At 39.2% G+C, this 16,864-nt stretch overlaps 2 protein-coding genes across 3 annotated transcripts in view; both read right to left on the bottom strand.

Moving 5' to 3' along the window:
* LOC122088890 (callose synthase 9) overlaps nt 1-3,837 on the bottom strand; it is a 99,400-nt gene extending 95,563 nt beyond the window's left edge. For both annotated transcript variants that reach the window (XM_042658249.1, XM_042658250.1), the window contains exons 1-2: nt 3,581-3,837; nt 2,847-3,051 (exon numbers count right to left, since the gene is read on the bottom strand). In XM_042658249.1, coding sequence (XP_042514183.1) covers nt 2,847-3,048 — 202 coding nt within the window. In that variant the 5' untranslated portion in view covers nt 3,049-3,051; nt 3,581-3,837. The remainder of the gene's footprint in view (nt 1-2,846; nt 3,052-3,580) is intronic.
* Nucleotides 3,838-14,197: 10,360 nt separating this feature from the next.
* LOC122088263 (probable protein phosphatase 2C 25) overlaps nt 14,198-16,864 on the bottom strand; it is a 4,559-nt gene continuing 1,892 nt past the window's right edge. Inside the window, exons 3-4 of the mRNA XM_042657463.1 lie at nt 14,813-15,046; nt 14,198-14,722 (exon numbers count right to left, since the gene is read on the bottom strand). Coding sequence (XP_042513397.1) covers nt 14,450-14,722; nt 14,813-15,046 — 507 coding nt within the window. The 3' untranslated portion in view covers nt 14,198-14,449. The remainder of the gene's footprint in view (nt 14,723-14,812; nt 15,047-16,864) is intronic.

The raw sequence follows: 16,864 nt of genomic DNA, 5'->3' as shown, positions 1-16,864 counted from the left end.
GTGTTTTTGTTTTATTTGTTTTGGTTATTTTGGGTGGAGTAAAGTTGATCCCATACATCTCAAGTGTTAACAAAACCATACACCTACCAATAAAAAATCTATATTTGGAATCTTCATCAAGTAATTTTAAAATATGTTTAAAAAAAAAAAACCCATAAGGCGCCACTTCACGTAAGGCGGAGCATTGCCTTACCATCTCTAAACCGCATCAGCGTCAAGGCGCTGATAAAGCGACGCCGCCTTATCAGCGCCTTAAAAACTATGATCTGATTTTCTAAATAAATAGAAGGCACTAGGCAGTAATAAAAAGCTGCATATAAGACTATAAGCATAGTCATCCAATCGGGTTTTCCAAAGAACATGGCAGACAGTAATATATTTTAAAAAAAAAAATCAGTAGCCTCATATTTATGCAAAAAACAAGATTTTCTCTAAATCAATAGCCTCATATATGCAGTAATTGGCTCTTAACACTAGCCTTAGGTCTTCACTCTTCACTAATATTAAGAATCAAACCAGAACAGCAGATTGAATTAAAAACAGAACCACAAGAATGACAGAAGAAAATGAAGAAGAAAGAAGGGAAAAGAAAGAAGAAGAAAAAAAAAAGAACAGGTATAGAGCTATCACTGTAGGTTGAAGAGTGAAGAACAAAAGAAGAAAAAAAGAACAAATTAGTTTAAATTAGTTTAAGGCCATACACCTGCCAATCACAAATTGATATTTGGAATCTCTCTAAATTAATTTTTTAAAATTATAAATTTTAAAATGCACATAAGGCAACCGCCTTGGGTAAAAGACGTCATAAGGCATCGCCTTATAGCGCTTTACCCCATAAGGCGACTACCTTAGAGACGCAACTACCTTATGTGTTGTCTCTAAGGCACCCTACTACCTTAGACCCTTTGAGCCGCCTCAACGCCTTGGCAGCACCTTAATAACTAGGGTTACGACAATTCATTTTTTTTAAAGTGTATCGGTATCGGCCGATACGATACAGATTGATACTTTAAACCATGCCCACCGAGAACAGTAGTAATCATACTGTGTAGGCCTCTTTTATAGTTTTCGTAAAAGACATTTGGACTTCTCTATTTCATAATGGTATCAAGAGAGTTATTAAAGGGTCACATGTAGGGTGTTTTACCTTATTTAGTATGCTGTTTTGGATATTAAATTCATATTGCGTGCTTTACTTGATGTAGATAAGTCACTTAACGGGCTTATTTTATTGCAAATAAGCTTTAGGTTGGGTTATGTATGTGTTGGGCCTTTGATCACATGGGTTTTCTTTGTAATTGGCCACTTTAATAAGCCTAAAATATGGGTAGAAAGTAGAAAAAGGGGATTTGATTCATTAGTTTAGTTAGAGACTTGTTTTGAGTCAATTTCCTTTGTTATTTCAGTTATTAGTTAGTTTAGGTCAGTTAGTTACCTACTCCATGTTGGAGTTATAGTCCTAGTCCTATTATGAGTCCAAGTCCAACTAGGAGCGTCTAGTCCTATTTGGAAACTAGCTCTTAGTTATGATAGAATTGTTATTCTGCCCTCTTTAAATAGAGGAGCCTATGTACTCATAATTTCATATTTGAAGAATAGTGAATTGAGTTAGTGTTTGAGAGCCTTAGGATTGTGAATGATTCTTCCCCTCCCCCTTCTTTATGTGATTTCTCTCCCCCTGGTTGGATTTGTGCAATTGTATGATCCCTTCTTATTCATTCTTTCTATCCCTGAATTTATTTTATATTGGATTTAGTAAAGATCCTGTCTGGGATTGGATCACTTGTGATTCAATCTTACATCATTACTGCTTCGTTACTAAAATAACCGCTACATACTTGCATGTGGCTACATTCCATAATCAACTTCCAGATCTGCTACTCCAAATATCCTTCTCCTGAAGGTTGGGGTTACCCTTTTTTGGGTGATAAAAATTTGATTACCAAAAGGAGAAGATATAGGGGCTCCCCCTGAAGAAGAGGGAGAAAAGTAAACAATACAGCAATACAAAGCCCCTCCCACACTAGAACGAGCGGGAAGGTCCAAGAGGCAACAATAGGCCTATTCCTAAGAGAGTCAGCACAACTAGAGGGGGTCACAGATAACTTGCTTCTGACATCAAAGAGAATGGTGTCCCAAATCTGCTAGAAAGATCTAGATTTGAAAGTCCATCTTCTGAGGTTAAACTCCATCCAGATGCGATAAATAGCTGCACCATATGCAAGCTTACCCAGATGGTCACAAATGGAGTTACCAGCAAAGGAGATGTCCACTCAAATCCATTCGCCCTCAAAGGGCAAAATCTGCTTCTCCAGGGCCAACATCTTGAAAGGAGATCATTGCAAATCATTGAGAAAGGAAAGCCAAATTTCAAAAAATCTAAATATCAGATTATAACTTCCTTCTGACTCAAATTTCAAAAAAAAGAGATCCTGTCACAGGCTAACACCCTCTCGGTAATTAGCCATAACTTTTCCAAAAGAGACCTCGAAAACTTGAAATTTTGTTCTTGCTAAAACAAATAATTGAACAAGCTTTCAAACAGAACTCTAAAATCAAATCAGATGAACAAGCTTTGACCTTCCAAAAATTAACCCAAAGAGAAGTGATAGAAATAGCACATATAATGACAACATTTTTAAGCATGAAATGCTCTTGCACCACCAATTCGTTGAAACAAAGAATGCTTCAAATACCTGTTGTTTATCACAATTGTCAAGCAAACAATACAATCAACATAAGTGAAGCTGACAAATGCATGGATTTTTTTTTCTTTTTTAATTTTTTTGGGTTTGGGGAGGAGGGACGGGAGACGGGGGATGAGTGTGAGGAGATCATGAACTCACGTATTCTTGATACATTGGGGTCTTCATCTTGAATCTCGTCAGCAGCTCTTAAAATAGAATCAATATTTCTACTGTTTGCAAGGGAAGACGGTACATTTCCGGCAATCCCACTAGCGGGTTGGCCCAATGTGTCTGCCCCAGTACGTTCCCTCCTCAGTGCTGCACGCACCAACCGCTCCCAAAGCTCTTCCACTCGCGCCATTCTCTGAAAAAAAAAAAAAAAAAGATGTGGATGAGCAAAATTTGCGTATAAAAGTAGTCAAAATCAAAATCCATTATCAAGTGTGACGTTTAGTAAACACTGATCTCACCACCAAATTCTTAACCTGGACTAAGACAAAATGTAGCTCCGAATCTGACGGCAGGAGAATCAACCAAGCATAGTAATCTTGCGAAACAAAATCTCTAAAATCTGACACTCAAGTACACCCCCCCCCCCACAAAACCCTAAAAAAAAAGACAAATGCATAGCTGAAACTCCAGGTTACATACTATAACGTGACAGCAGGAAGTAGAGCATATAGTGAACAAATCAAACAACAACAAAGAAATACTTAATGATCAAAACCATCGGAAAAGAGCATAAAAATGGATGAATCCGTAACCGTCGAGGAATATAGAAATTAGATAGAAACAGACGGATAGAAAAACAGTCAAATGAGGATTGAAATTCCACAGAAAATAAAATCAAATGATACAGATCAAACCACATCAAAACCTAACAAATTGCTCACCTAATGAAGCTTAACTCCACCACGCATCAGAGAATAAATCAAGCATTCGAAGCAAACTCCACAGGCGAAATCAAATTGGGAAGATAAAGGACAGCAGATAATAAGCTTCTGCCCTCTCCCACACTCTTTCCAGGTCTCAACTCTAGACCAGTCACGAAGAACTTACAAGATTAGACGAAACGCGGGGATCATGCCCGCCGAGCTGTGGCGACTGGCAAAGCTCGACAACGATATCCTGCGAGGCGGTGAACAACAGATCTGATGTGGAAATGTTTTTATATATACCAATAAAAATATGGGAAAGGGAGATAACAAAAAGTTGACTTTTCAACCTTCTATTGCCGGTCTCACACGGTCATGGAACTGCCTCCGCCGGTTGCACCTATCCAAGGACGCCGATTAAATTAAATTCGGAGGAGCAAAGCTGCGATTTTTCAGTGAAGCACATGTCCAACAGGTCAATATTGGCTTGGAACGACACCACTCGATCGCAGTAGGAACTACCAGAGCATCCCACCCCGCGAGGTACAATGCATACGTGGCAGGGTTGGGAAATTACCCTTTTACAAAACACCCCCATCGGCCTGGGATACCCTTTAAGTATTTTTTTTCTTTTTTTAAGAAGTTACTACATAGCATTATGTTAGGGTAGAATAATACGCTATATTTGAAATGGCAAATGATATCCCCTCACTGCTACTTCACAGTGGTATATCATTGATTAGCAAATTAACTAGTAGATTAGCAATAATTTCATCAAGCGTAAGAGTATCACTACTAAGGCATCGTTTGACTACGTTCCGTTTCTGCTTTTTATTGTTCCCAAAATGGAGAAACAGCATAATTAAAAAGCGTTTGATAAAGTTGTTTTATTTCACTCGTTTTTATAAACATAAATCAAATTTTATGCCTATTTTTATAAATTTATAAACGACTTTGACGGGACTTGTTTCGTCGTTTCTATAAACAAATTTGAGAGAAAAAATAAATGCTATTGTGCCCAATAAATATCTCAACTATTTAAACCTAAAAAGAAACAACCGAACCCTCTGTCCTTTTAGTGGCATTGTGTCTGCAAAAAACGTTTCGATAAACAAATTTATCAAATACCAACAAATCCATTTTTATTTATAGAAACGTGAAAAACCGTTTTTGTTATTTCTAGACACATAAACAGCATAAATATTATCAAATTGTGCCTAAATAACAAGAGAAGTAGAAGAGCCTTGTGTTGGATACATGAGGCCGAACCGAATTTTTCCGAATTTTATCAAAAATTCAGACCGAATCCGAATTAAAAATAAAATTCTTTAAAATTCGCTACTTTTTCAAAACTGAATATAAATCGCGAATAATTCGAACCGAATCCGAATTAAACCGAATTATTCGGTTTATTTAAACATTATTTAAAAAAAAAACCAAAAAAAAAAAAAAAACAATAAAAAACACTTTTTTAAAATTTAAAAAAAAAAAAAAACCTCAATAAATTTTTTTGACCGCTTTTTTGACCAAATCCTTCAATTAATCATCCGAATTATTCCGAATAATTCTCCGTCCGAATAATTCCCGAATCCGAATTTGCTAACTATGGGCTAAACCAACACCTTGTCATTCTTTTCAATTATAACATCTAGACGGACAATATATTTTTAACTTCATGCACCTAATATTTCAGATATTTTTTTCTTTTTAATAAGTTGTGTATGCTATTGGTTTTCTTGAAATTAGCGATTCAACCAATATGATGGATATAGTGCACTGGGGACTTTCAAAGGAATGAGAAAAGAGACAGCCACTATACCGACGTATACCTGACTTTTTCCCTTCTTTTTTTTTTTTAAATAATCTAAAAAAAAAAATATCTTCTTATTTGATTATCATGGGTCCCTTTTTCCTTTCTCTCTTTTGTCACTCTGATATGTTCACCCCAAGATTAAAATTTATTTTATTTTATTTGTATTATTTTTTACTTGAGTTGCGTGAAACACCAAGCACCTGTCGAAGGAATCCTACTCCCACACCCCTCCCTTTAAAAAGAAAAACAAGAGTACTCTTCCAAATGTGACTTTTCTTTATTTTTCTAGCAATACGTGCCCAACCTCCCATGCCACTATCTTTTCTTCTTCAACTTTTCAATTTCACTTGTCCCTTTGCTTTTTTTGCATTTTTTGCATTTTTTGCTTTTGGCTTTTAATAATTAATAATTACAGGTATGTAAGAATAACCCACCGTAACTAAAGTAGAGGGTAATTTCAGGATTTCAGCAACCAGCTCAAGATCCCAAGTTCTCTTCTCATTACTCATTTTAATTATGCTACTGTATTAATGTTTGCAACCTTCAGGTATGGAGACGGATATTAGGATCATGAACCCACAGGCAGCCCTTACCGAGGGCCCTAATATTGAGTTTTTTTTGGTAAAACCTAATATTGAGTTTTTTACCAATTTCTTTTACCATAAGAAATTTAAAAAAAAAAAAAAAAAAAAAAAAAAAAACATTTATTCTGTTTATTTACAAGAGAAATTGAAGGGAAGGGAATTTTTCAAACATATTAAAGAAACTTTTGTAACCATTACCCAACATGATTGTATAAATTATGAACACTGATCTAGCATGGTGGTAGCAGCTTCGGTTTGAAGAGTTGGCAGCCAGGGGATCCGAGGAGGTTGTGAGATAAAACCATATCGTATGCATGTGTGTATAGGAGTAAGTGGCCATTGGCCCTACCAACACCCAATGGCCCTACTAACGCCCAATAGGCTAGTTAGTGGCTAGTGGCGCTTAGTAGGATAATACATAAAAATAAAATAAAAATGTACAAGTTACTTAAATTCTTATCATATTCAACCATTATACTTTTTGGATGTGATTTTCATTATATCTATAAAATCCAAGTGATTTAGATACAAAGTAAAGTATGAAATAATTTGTAGTTAGTGACATAATCACGTGGGATGATGATACAAAAACTTGTTTATTAGGTTTGAAAATTTCACCTCCCTTCAATTTTCTTTGCAACCTAATGGGGTCACATGAAATTTTATTTTATATTTTGGTGATAGCTGTCTTTCTTTTAGAATTGTTTATGGAGGAGTGAAGTTACTCCTCAATGGATTGAGCCAATCTAATCAACTTCCTAATCCCATGCTTATTTCTTTCACCATCAAAATACTCCTCCAGCCCTAAAAACAATTGGTTGGTTTATATGGATTTAGAATATCTGAAGTGGGGTAAGTACTCATGCTTTTCCTGCTTGAGTCCACGGAGGGAATTGGGTTTTAGAAATGAGTCTCCAGCCTCCAAGCTTGTATCGCAAGAAGGGGCATCGTTGAAAGTGATAAAATACCTGAAAGCCAAATGTTACAGAGACGATGAAGTAGGGAAGAAGACCGAGACAGTGCTACTTCGAGGGAGCTACCTCTTGAACAGAAAAAAAGGATTATAGTTTTTCCATGTTTCATTCATTCCCCAATGACCCCTTTTATGATATTCCTTACATTCTGTTATCATATTATCGTCAGAGAAATCCTAACAAACTCCTAACAGAATTACACATAATCCCTCAATGTGGTAGGCCTCATTCTTTGTCTTGTGCTCCTACGTGGTGGTAATTCCTTTGATGGTCCCTCTTGCATAGTGGTCCGGCTATTTCCTCCCACAACAACCGTCATAGTTGTCTCATTCACCATATCATTACCACCCTTTTCGAAATCAACTTTGTCCTCAAGGTTCAGCTCCGGATACAGGTGCTGCAGGATCGACAGATCTTCCCAAGAGGCATCCTCCAGTGCCAACCCGTCCCATTGAATCAGTGTCTGAGGTACCCATTGGCCTTGTCGTTTCAGTCAACGGTAATTCAGTATTGCAGCAGGGGTGGGTTGGTTTGATAAAACAGTAGTTGGCAGTGGTAAGGGAGTGGGGCTCGTTGATGAACTTCCAATGTAAGGCTTCAGAAGAGAGACATGAAAGACCGGGTGGATGCAAGCGGTATCGGGTAGCTCGAGTTTGTAGGCCACTGCACTGATACGCTCCAGAATGTGGAAGGGCCCAAAGAAGCGGTGATCAAGTTTCTGATGAATGCGTAAGGCGACGAACTGTTGTCGATATGGCTAGAGTTTAACATAAACCCAATCGCCTTGTTTGAATTGTCCCCACTTTTTGCCTATCTGTCTAGCATTTCATACGAGACTGAGCTATGATTAGATTAGTTTTGAGAGTTTGAAGGATAGTATCTCTGTTCAGGAGTTGCTGATCAACCAAGTCATTTGAAGAAGACCCCTGCTCATACCGAGCTATGTTTGGGGGAGGGCGCCCATACATTGCCTGAAAGGGAGTCATTCCCGCTGCCGTGTGGTATGTTGTGTTATACCAGTACTCTGCCCATGGCAAGTACTGCACCCATTAGTGGGGTTCATCCATTATGAAGCTGCGGAGGTACATTTCCAGGTAACGATTCAAAACCTCCGTTTGCCTGTCTGTTTGTGGATGATTTGCACTACTCATTGTGAGCTTCGTCCCTTGCTGTGCGAAGAGCTCATGCCAAAAATTGCTGATGGATAATGGGTCTATTGCTTACTATTGAGCGAGGTAGGCCATGAAGTTTGACAATGGCATCGACAAAGACTTCAGCAAGCTTTCGGCTAGTATAATTTCCTTTTAAAGCACAAAAATGGGCATACTTGGTGAGGCGGTCTACCACTACCAATATGGCTGTCTTCCCTGCGGAAGAAGGAAGGCCGGTGATGAAGTCCATCGCGACGTCTTCCCAAATTTGTTGTGGTATTGGAAGAGGCTGCAAAAGGCCCGTCGAGGGGTATTTTAAGCCTTGATTTGCTGGCACGTTTGACACTCTGCTACGAATTGTTTAATTTGTGCATGCATGCCCTTCCAATAGACGTTCGTTGCGAGGCAATGATATGTGCGGATAAATCCAGCGTGTCCTCCCATCGGAGACATGTGGTACTCATGCAACAATTTCTCACAGAGGTTAGAGGTGGACGCAATCACCAACCGTTTGTTAAAATATAACAACCCATTAATAAGTGAACAATTGGAGCACGCACCAGGGTCTGTGGATAGTGTGTCACAAATGGCACGAAGTTCTGGTTCGGAATTCACCTCAGATCGCGCCTGATCCAAAAAATCAAATGTGGGCACTGAGAAGGAGAATAGGCCCATACATGTTGATGGTGAACGTGAGAGTGCATCAACAACCTTGTTTTCCCTCCCTGGTTTGTATTGGATCTCAAAGGTGAACCCCAATAGCTTAGAAATCCAATGATGTTGCTCAGACTTCTGTATAGTGCGTTCCATGAGCCCCTTTAAACTCTGTTGATCCATGCGTGTCAGAAATTTTCGACCAAGAAAATACGGTCTCCAGCGCATGGTTGCTTGTGTAATAGCGTACATCTCGCGTACATAGGTGGAGGCCACTTGCATTCTTTTAGACAATTTCTTACTGAAATAGGCAATTGGATGCCCTTCTTGGGACGATACAACGCCTATACCCGTTCCCAAAGCATTGGTTTCAATGATGAATGTGGCAGAAAATTTGGGTAAGGTGAGGACTTGGGCCGATGTCATGGCAAGCTACAGTGCATGAAAAGCCTGTTGAGTCGTAGCAGTCCAAGTAAAGGCCCCCTTCTTGAGTAGGTCCGTCAATGGGGCGACCACTTGGGCGTACCTATGAATAAAGCGACGGTAATATCCAGTGAGACCAAGAAATCCCCATAATTCCGTTAAGGACTGTGGAATGGCCCAATCTAGCATAACCGAGACTTTGGACGGATCCATTTGTACCCTTCGCAATGAGACGACATGACCAAGGTATTCGATGCTCGTTTGACCAAACGCACACTTAGAATGCTTAGCGTATAGGTGGTGAGCTTGAAGGAGTTGTAGAATGCTCCGTAAGTGATCAAGGTGGGTGGACCATGAAGGGCTATAGAAGAGCAAGTCATCAAAGAATACCAAAACGAACTTCCAAATGAATGGTCTGAATATTGCATTCATGGTTGCTTGAAAGGTGGACGGCGCATTGGTGAGCCCGAAGGGTATGACCAAAAATTCATAATGGCCCTCGTCAGTTTGAAAGGCAGTTTTGTGAACATCAGCAGCTTGAATTCGGATCTGGTGGTAACTAGAACGTAAATCCAGTTTAGAGAAGTACTGTGCACCATACAGTTCATCAAGCAACTCGTCCACCGTTGGAATGGAAAATCGGTCCCTAACAGTTACAGCATCCAGAGCACGGTAATCGATACAGAACCTCCAGGTGCCATCCTTCTTTTTAACGAGAATTACTGGTGAGGAGAAGGGACTAATGCTCGGCTGGATAATTCCTTCTTTCAACATCTCAGTCACCATTGCTTCTATTGTAGATTTTTGGAAATGAGGGTATCTGTATGGGCGCACCGTCACTGGATGAGTGCCTGGTTAGAGGTGGATGGCGTGGTCCTGTGCTCGCGGAGGTGGTAACCCGCGGGGTGTTTCAAACACGGAGGCATACACTGCTAGTAGAGCCTGGAGTTCCTGGTTGTCGGTAGTCAACGCCTGAGATTGACCATGTTGAAGCTCCAGGTGGTACATGGCTGCTACCGATCCTGTGGCCGTCAATCGTCGCAGGTGATTATATTGAAGCAGAGAGGGAGTTGGTAGGGAATTCCCTTGCAATGTAATACATTTGCTTCCGGTTGAAAATTCCAACATCATCTGTTTGTAATCGAATAGCACCAGCCCAAGCTGGGACAACCACTGTACTCTGAGAACCAAGTTGGCTCCAAATAGGGGTAACACCAAGGCATCAATTATAATTACATGGGCAAGAAGCTTAACAGAGAGGTTGTTAACCATACCTTCACTTGAAATGTTATCGCCGTTCCTGACCAGGACTGCCATATTGGGTGCAGCCACAATAGGAAGTCGCAATTGTCCTGCAATTTGGCTCTGTACAAAGTTATGTGTGCTAGCCCCATCGATGAGAATCAGCACTGGGAAACCATTAATAGTGCCTGTTAAATGCAAGGTAGACGGTGAGTTTTGACCAGCCATGGCGTTATAAGAGATTTCCGTAGTAGGTTCGACAGTGGGTTGAACTTGAGTTTTGGGGTAGACCCCTGTGTCATCACCCAAAGGACCATCACCATCGTTAGCATCATCATACTCCAATAAGAAGAGCTGCTTAGATTTGCAGCGGTGACCTGGTGAGAATCTCTCGTCACAGTTGTCGTAGAGTCCTTTCTTGCGACGGATTTGCATCTCGACAGGCGAGAGTCGTTTGATGGGAATATGTGGAGGACTTGGGGAAACTCCAGATCCTGATGGATGGGTCGATGAAGGTAACAGTGGTGATCTGGGCGCTGGTAGACGTGGTACCAAGCATCAGAGCTCCTCGAACTTGGCTTCTTGGAGGTGGGCTAGACCAATGGCTTGAGAGATTGAAGTTGGTTGGAAGGCCAATACCTCATTCCGAATATCAGAGTGTAGACTCGATATAAAACAGTTGGTCAGAAATGCAGCCGGAACATTCTGCGTGCGGTTTGCTAAGGTTTCGAACCGGGTTTGATATTCCGAAACCGAAGATGTTTGTACCAGTTTGGCTAGAGCGCCTTGCGGGTCTTCAAACTCCGATGGACCAAACCGGAGCTCCAAGGCTCTGATAAACGTTGGCCACGAACTGAACTGAGAAGCTCTATACATCCATTGGAACCATTGTAAGGCCGGACCGTCCATATAGAAAGAAGAAATCAAGAATCTCTGATCATCGACAGTCCCATGGTAGTCAAAGAATCTCTCGGCTTTAAATATCTAGCCGACTGGGTTGTTGCCGTCAAAGCGAGGAAAATCAAGTCAAATAGTTCGAGCTTGAATTGACCCCAACGGTGGTCCCTGAGCAGGAAGGGTTGTTGGGCTAGACGTGTGACAAACTTCAGGCGAAGGTGATGAGGACAAGCGGAGAGCCTGTTCCAGGAGGCCGTCAATGGCAGTCAAGCGGAGTGCGAGCTCAGATATAGCATGCTGGTGGTCGAAGAGTGTGGCGTGAAAGGAGTCGAGCCGTTCACCTTGTGTTGCTGCTGTATCGGTCAGGGCCTTGGTGGATTCTTCGAGGTGTCAGAAACGTGTTCCTTCCGCCATGACAGGCTCTCAATGAAAGCACCAATGTTACAGAGAAGATGAACTAGGGAAGAAGACCGAGACAGTGCTACTTCGAGGGAGCTACCTCCTGAATAGAAAAAAAAAAAGAAAAGGATTAAAGCTTTTTCATGTTTCATTCATTTCCCAATGACCCCTTTTATAATATTCCTTACATTCTGTTATCATATTCTCGTCAGAAAAATCCTAACAAACTCCTAACAGAATTACACATAATCCCTCAACGTGGCAGGCGTTATTCTTTGTCTTGTGCTCCTGTGTGGTGGTAATTCCTCTGGTGGTCCCTCTTGCATAGTGATCCTGCTATTTCCTCCCACAGAACTGTCATAATTGTCTCATTCACCATATCACCAAATCATCTTTTACTCTGCCCTTAGTTAATGTGTTCCACCCAGTCCAATTGATTTTGTTACAGTTATCCCTATCTCTCCCCACCAAAGCTTTCAAATGGGGAGCAAGAAGCATGTCATGGTGTGAACTAGAATTGATGATGCCACTGACTTCTAAGAGCTTCTTTCCCATATGGGATTAGAAGTTTCTCTACCCAACCACAGGTGTGTTCTCAGGATTGCTCCCACTAGATAATTAAAAGTCTATTTATTGTATCCACTAATGTCAGGAGGCATGCCAAGATAAATTCCAAGCTTTTCCACAACTTTTACTCTTAAGAATGGCGACCTATCAGTGCTCTAGACTGTCAGTATTCTTGCCAAAAGAATACTTCATGATTTCTGTCAATTAATACCATTTCAATAGTCGTGCCACGATACCTTAGGGATGATTATATAAATAAATAAATAAATATATATATATATATATGTTGTGTTACAGAGGCTGACAGGGTAGAATAGTGTGACTACCACTGCGAGGAATTAGAGAAGCAAGGAAAGTGAAATCAAATCAATACTGTAATAATTACTTCACACATGATTGTGCTCTTAACTTTGAAACATTTCAATTATGACTTAAATTTTACCAAATTCAAAATTTTTGGTAAATTATTATGAAAAAATTGTGATAATGCGGTAGTCGTATAGTATGGATGGGTAAAGTCTCTTATTGATTGTCGTATTTAATTTCGACGTAGTCATGAACTCATTACATATTTTGTGGTCAGCATTGCTCATCGTGAGGGATCAAGAGTGCTAGATAGTTGGATTGTTTAGAGTATCTCAAATTATTTGTGAGTAATGTGTTATATTAGTTAGATGGAAGTTTGATATAATATTCCTACCTTCGTATTATCTCATTAGGTTGCACCCTCTATTTCCTGTATGATGAGATATCTATGATAGAAAGACTTCTTGAATAAATAAGTATGTCCGCCTTGTGTGGGCAAGTGAGAGATATAAACCGAACTGAGTCACTAACTTAGAGTAATTGTAAACCCATTAGGATTAAGAACCCTAACTAGCCAAACCATTATAAAAAAAATGTTTTGACCACAACAAAGTAAGTTTTGGACCTAATCTTAAGAGCGCTTTCTATCTCCCAACAAGATCATCGCAATCTTCCATTCATCGTTATTCATATGAATCAACGCATGACTACATTACGATAACATTACGATAACCCAAGATCTCTGTTTTCTTATGGATTAACCACATTAAAAATTAAATCATACATCTAACATATATTCTTTTTTTTCCCCTACCAAAAACACATAATTTTAATTTTTTATTTTTTTTTGTTCTCTCTAATAACTCTTTTCGGTGTAATACGTCCAAATTCATTTATGTATGTGCATTTTCGAAGACCCATAATTTCAGTTCTTTTTATTATTTTTTTAATCAATATTTTTCACTTAGTTTTTCCCCAACCACGGAACTTCCATTTCACCAGAAAAAAAAAAAAGTTTAAAAATTGAGAATCATGATTTGGATCAAAATCAGCCTGGTTTGGCCACCGACTCAATGCTCTAATGCTTTAACCCTAGTTTCTATATAATGCCAGATCCGACCAATCCGATTCCAATCCTTGAAATACTAATAATACTAACCAACAACTAAACGAGAGTGTACTTTCAATTACCCTTGCAACCAGATGGAGTTTTAGTTGGGATCAGGTTACATCCTTACTTTGTGGATTTAGAATCTAGAGAGATGGTGACCGGATCAAGTTCACGTACAAGAATGTACGAGAATGACCCTAGTCCATGGATTTAAAATCTATTCTACCAAGGACGTATGAAAACGTTCTCGTACGTAAACCTAATCCATTCACCAACTAAAGCTCCATCTGGTTGCAATGATAAATAAAAGAGAGAAGAGAAACTCCCAAACTTAATATGGTAAAAAATATATATAATTTTTAAATCACATGGAATCACACGACTAGTAATTACATATATTTCTTTTATAAGTTCATTTTCCTTCTCTTTAAAATTCCCTTCTAATCAAACATAGCCTAATGATCTCCCCTGCGGTATAGGGTTGGCCAAGTTCAATCACAGAAAAATCTCAAAATGTCTAATGGATGCAGGAGGTTTTATTGCCAATTTGCAATTGAAGCTTAAAAAATTTTCACAGTTAGAATTTACATGGTCCAAAAACGGTGAGCCCCTCAAAAACCGAACCTGTTATTGTCTTGTTGAAAAGATAGAACAGGTTTAACTAATAGAGAAGAAACAATTCGAATCATATGAAATAGACATACACAGTTGAAAGAAGGCTCCCCAAACCTGATCTCCACTGGCCTCTCAATTCAAAGTAGGAGCCTCATCGGATTGAGGAGCTAGCATGGGCAGCAATCCCATCTAAAACTGAAAAATCTGATGGCAGGACTCTGTCAATGAACCCTCGTACTGACAGTTCTGGTACTGATGCATTTCTCCCAAGCAACTCTTGATCTATGAAGATAACAACCACTGTAATATCATCATGGAAGAACCGTCGGATTCCCCTTTCAACATTCTTGATGGTTTCATACGTCATTTCCCTCTTCTTAGCGGCCTCAGTCATAGCTGTGCGGATCAGTCGTCTTGCTATTCCCTACCATAAATGGGAGAATGTGAGAATGAGAATCCTTAGACTGAAATAACAAGGAAATAAAACATCAACACACGGAGGAAAACAACATACTGCTCGTGGATGATTATACACAATCTCAACAGCCTCCTGGTTCGTCATGTGTTCCCAGAGCCCATCTGATGCAAATATTACAAATTTATCTTGGTGTCGGATGGGTCTTGAATATATGGAAGGTTCAGCTGTTAGAGCAGGCCTGCGTAGCGGCTCCGAAAGCCGAAACTTTGGGATAGAATCAATGGCGAACTCTGGCTTCTTCAAGTATGCATCCCCTATAGATCTAGATACCTACATGTGGGACCAATGGGGTACGAGCAGGAGATGAAACAAATTATGTTTACTTCATTTTGGGCATAAATGGAGGAAATATTTGAAAAATGCATAAAGTCAAATGTGAAACCATATGCAAATTCCTATCCACCTGCAAAAGCTGATGCATAACAGACTTGTATAGAGAACACAAGTAGGGAAAAAAAATACATTTCTTCCATTTACTAAATAATGTTTGAGCAACAGCAGAACCAAATTCATGCCATTTATTGCACGAGTGAAATCACTTTAAGCATAACAAAGTGTTTCATTTGGAGAATATTCAAAGTCTAGGAATTTGAATCAATGATGATGAGGTGGTTTATATGCTTTATTGAAACATGATTAAAACATAAAATAAATGATAAGATAGTTCCTGAGCCAATAGGGAAGTTCAAGTTGATAAGAGATTTTTTTAATGGGGAAGCTTGGATATTCACCAAAATTCCATAAAAGAGTTGTGGTCCAGTGTTGCCAATATTCCTATTTTGTTTATAGATTATTTATCATCCAACTCAATTCACCTTCTTATGGTAAAAAAAGAGGAGGGAGGGAGGGTGGGTGGGTGGGGGGGGGGGGGGTGGTTCAATTCAACATTAACAATTCAGATGACCTCTTGCCATCACTTAAAAGACCAACTGCTAGCTGTGGGAAGCTTCTACACATACTAATCAAGTGTAGGGACCTCAGTCACACCTCCAGATTCTTACATTGTCACCACTTCCTACTGCCAACCAAGGTTACATTATGATAAACTATTATGCTTTTGTAGCTTTAATTATTTATTAACTTTTTGGCAAGCACCATGAATGATAATTTTGCAGTAGATATCTTCATTTATTTGCTTCCCAATACTCCAATGGATTAGACAACCCTATTTATGCAATCAATATTAATTCGGTACACCACTACGAATTCTCTTTAAACAAGCTTTTACATGTGCCATATTTTATGGATCACTTCCACAGGAAAATTATCCTTCTGAAGTTCACAAAATAAACAAATCTTCGCTCACATTTTACATAGATTTCATAACCCTGGATAAATAACTGAAAAATAACTTCTAACCAGTAATTGCATCCCATCACTAAACAGCAAGAGGAAGCTAGTCTTGAAACAATATCAAGTGTTTCCCATTGTTGGGATCTGTTGTGCTACATTATTATTACTATTATTTTAGTACGAAAATATTTCATTTAAAAAAAAAAAAACTATGAATGGTAAAAAAATATTGAAAACCATAAGGCAGATTCTATTAGACAACTTTCTAAGTGGCTTGGCCGAGTCACTGGTTCAACAGGAGGGGTTCCAGCCACATACACTGATATTCCTGAGTGGATCAGCTGATTCACAAGCCAAACAATTCTTGCAGTTATGTTTCACCGGACTTGATTATTAAAGATGTTTACGACTAGATGGTATTGTACTCAGTTAGGACTGCCAGACCAATTGCCTATTGATGACCATCAGGCAATCGGGCTAGCAAAACTCTACCTTCATCTGCTACACCAAACAGGCCCCACACCCCTTGCCAAACTCCCAATTAAAATCTTAAAACTACAGTCAATAAGGTCCAAAATTATCAGGAGTCACATATGTACAGACCATATGAACTGGAAATAATAAATCCAGGGTTTAAAGACAAGGTAAACAATCACATGCTGTTATCCACGGTTTTATCTTTGTTATTCCAAAGCATACCATCAAAATATTCCCATTCTCACTGCAACCCTGAATTCATTTCCACATTTTCGTTTAGAACCTATTGCCTCTATGATTGAAATAGCTTGCAAATCG

This window comes from Macadamia integrifolia, chromosome 9, assembly GCF_013358625.1.
Source record: "Macadamia integrifolia cultivar HAES 741 chromosome 9, SCU_Mint_v3, whole genome shotgun sequence".
Classification (NCBI taxonomy): Eukaryota; Viridiplantae; Streptophyta; class Magnoliopsida; order Proteales; family Proteaceae; genus Macadamia; species Macadamia integrifolia.
This window is presented reverse-complemented; position numbering and strand designations above follow the sequence as displayed.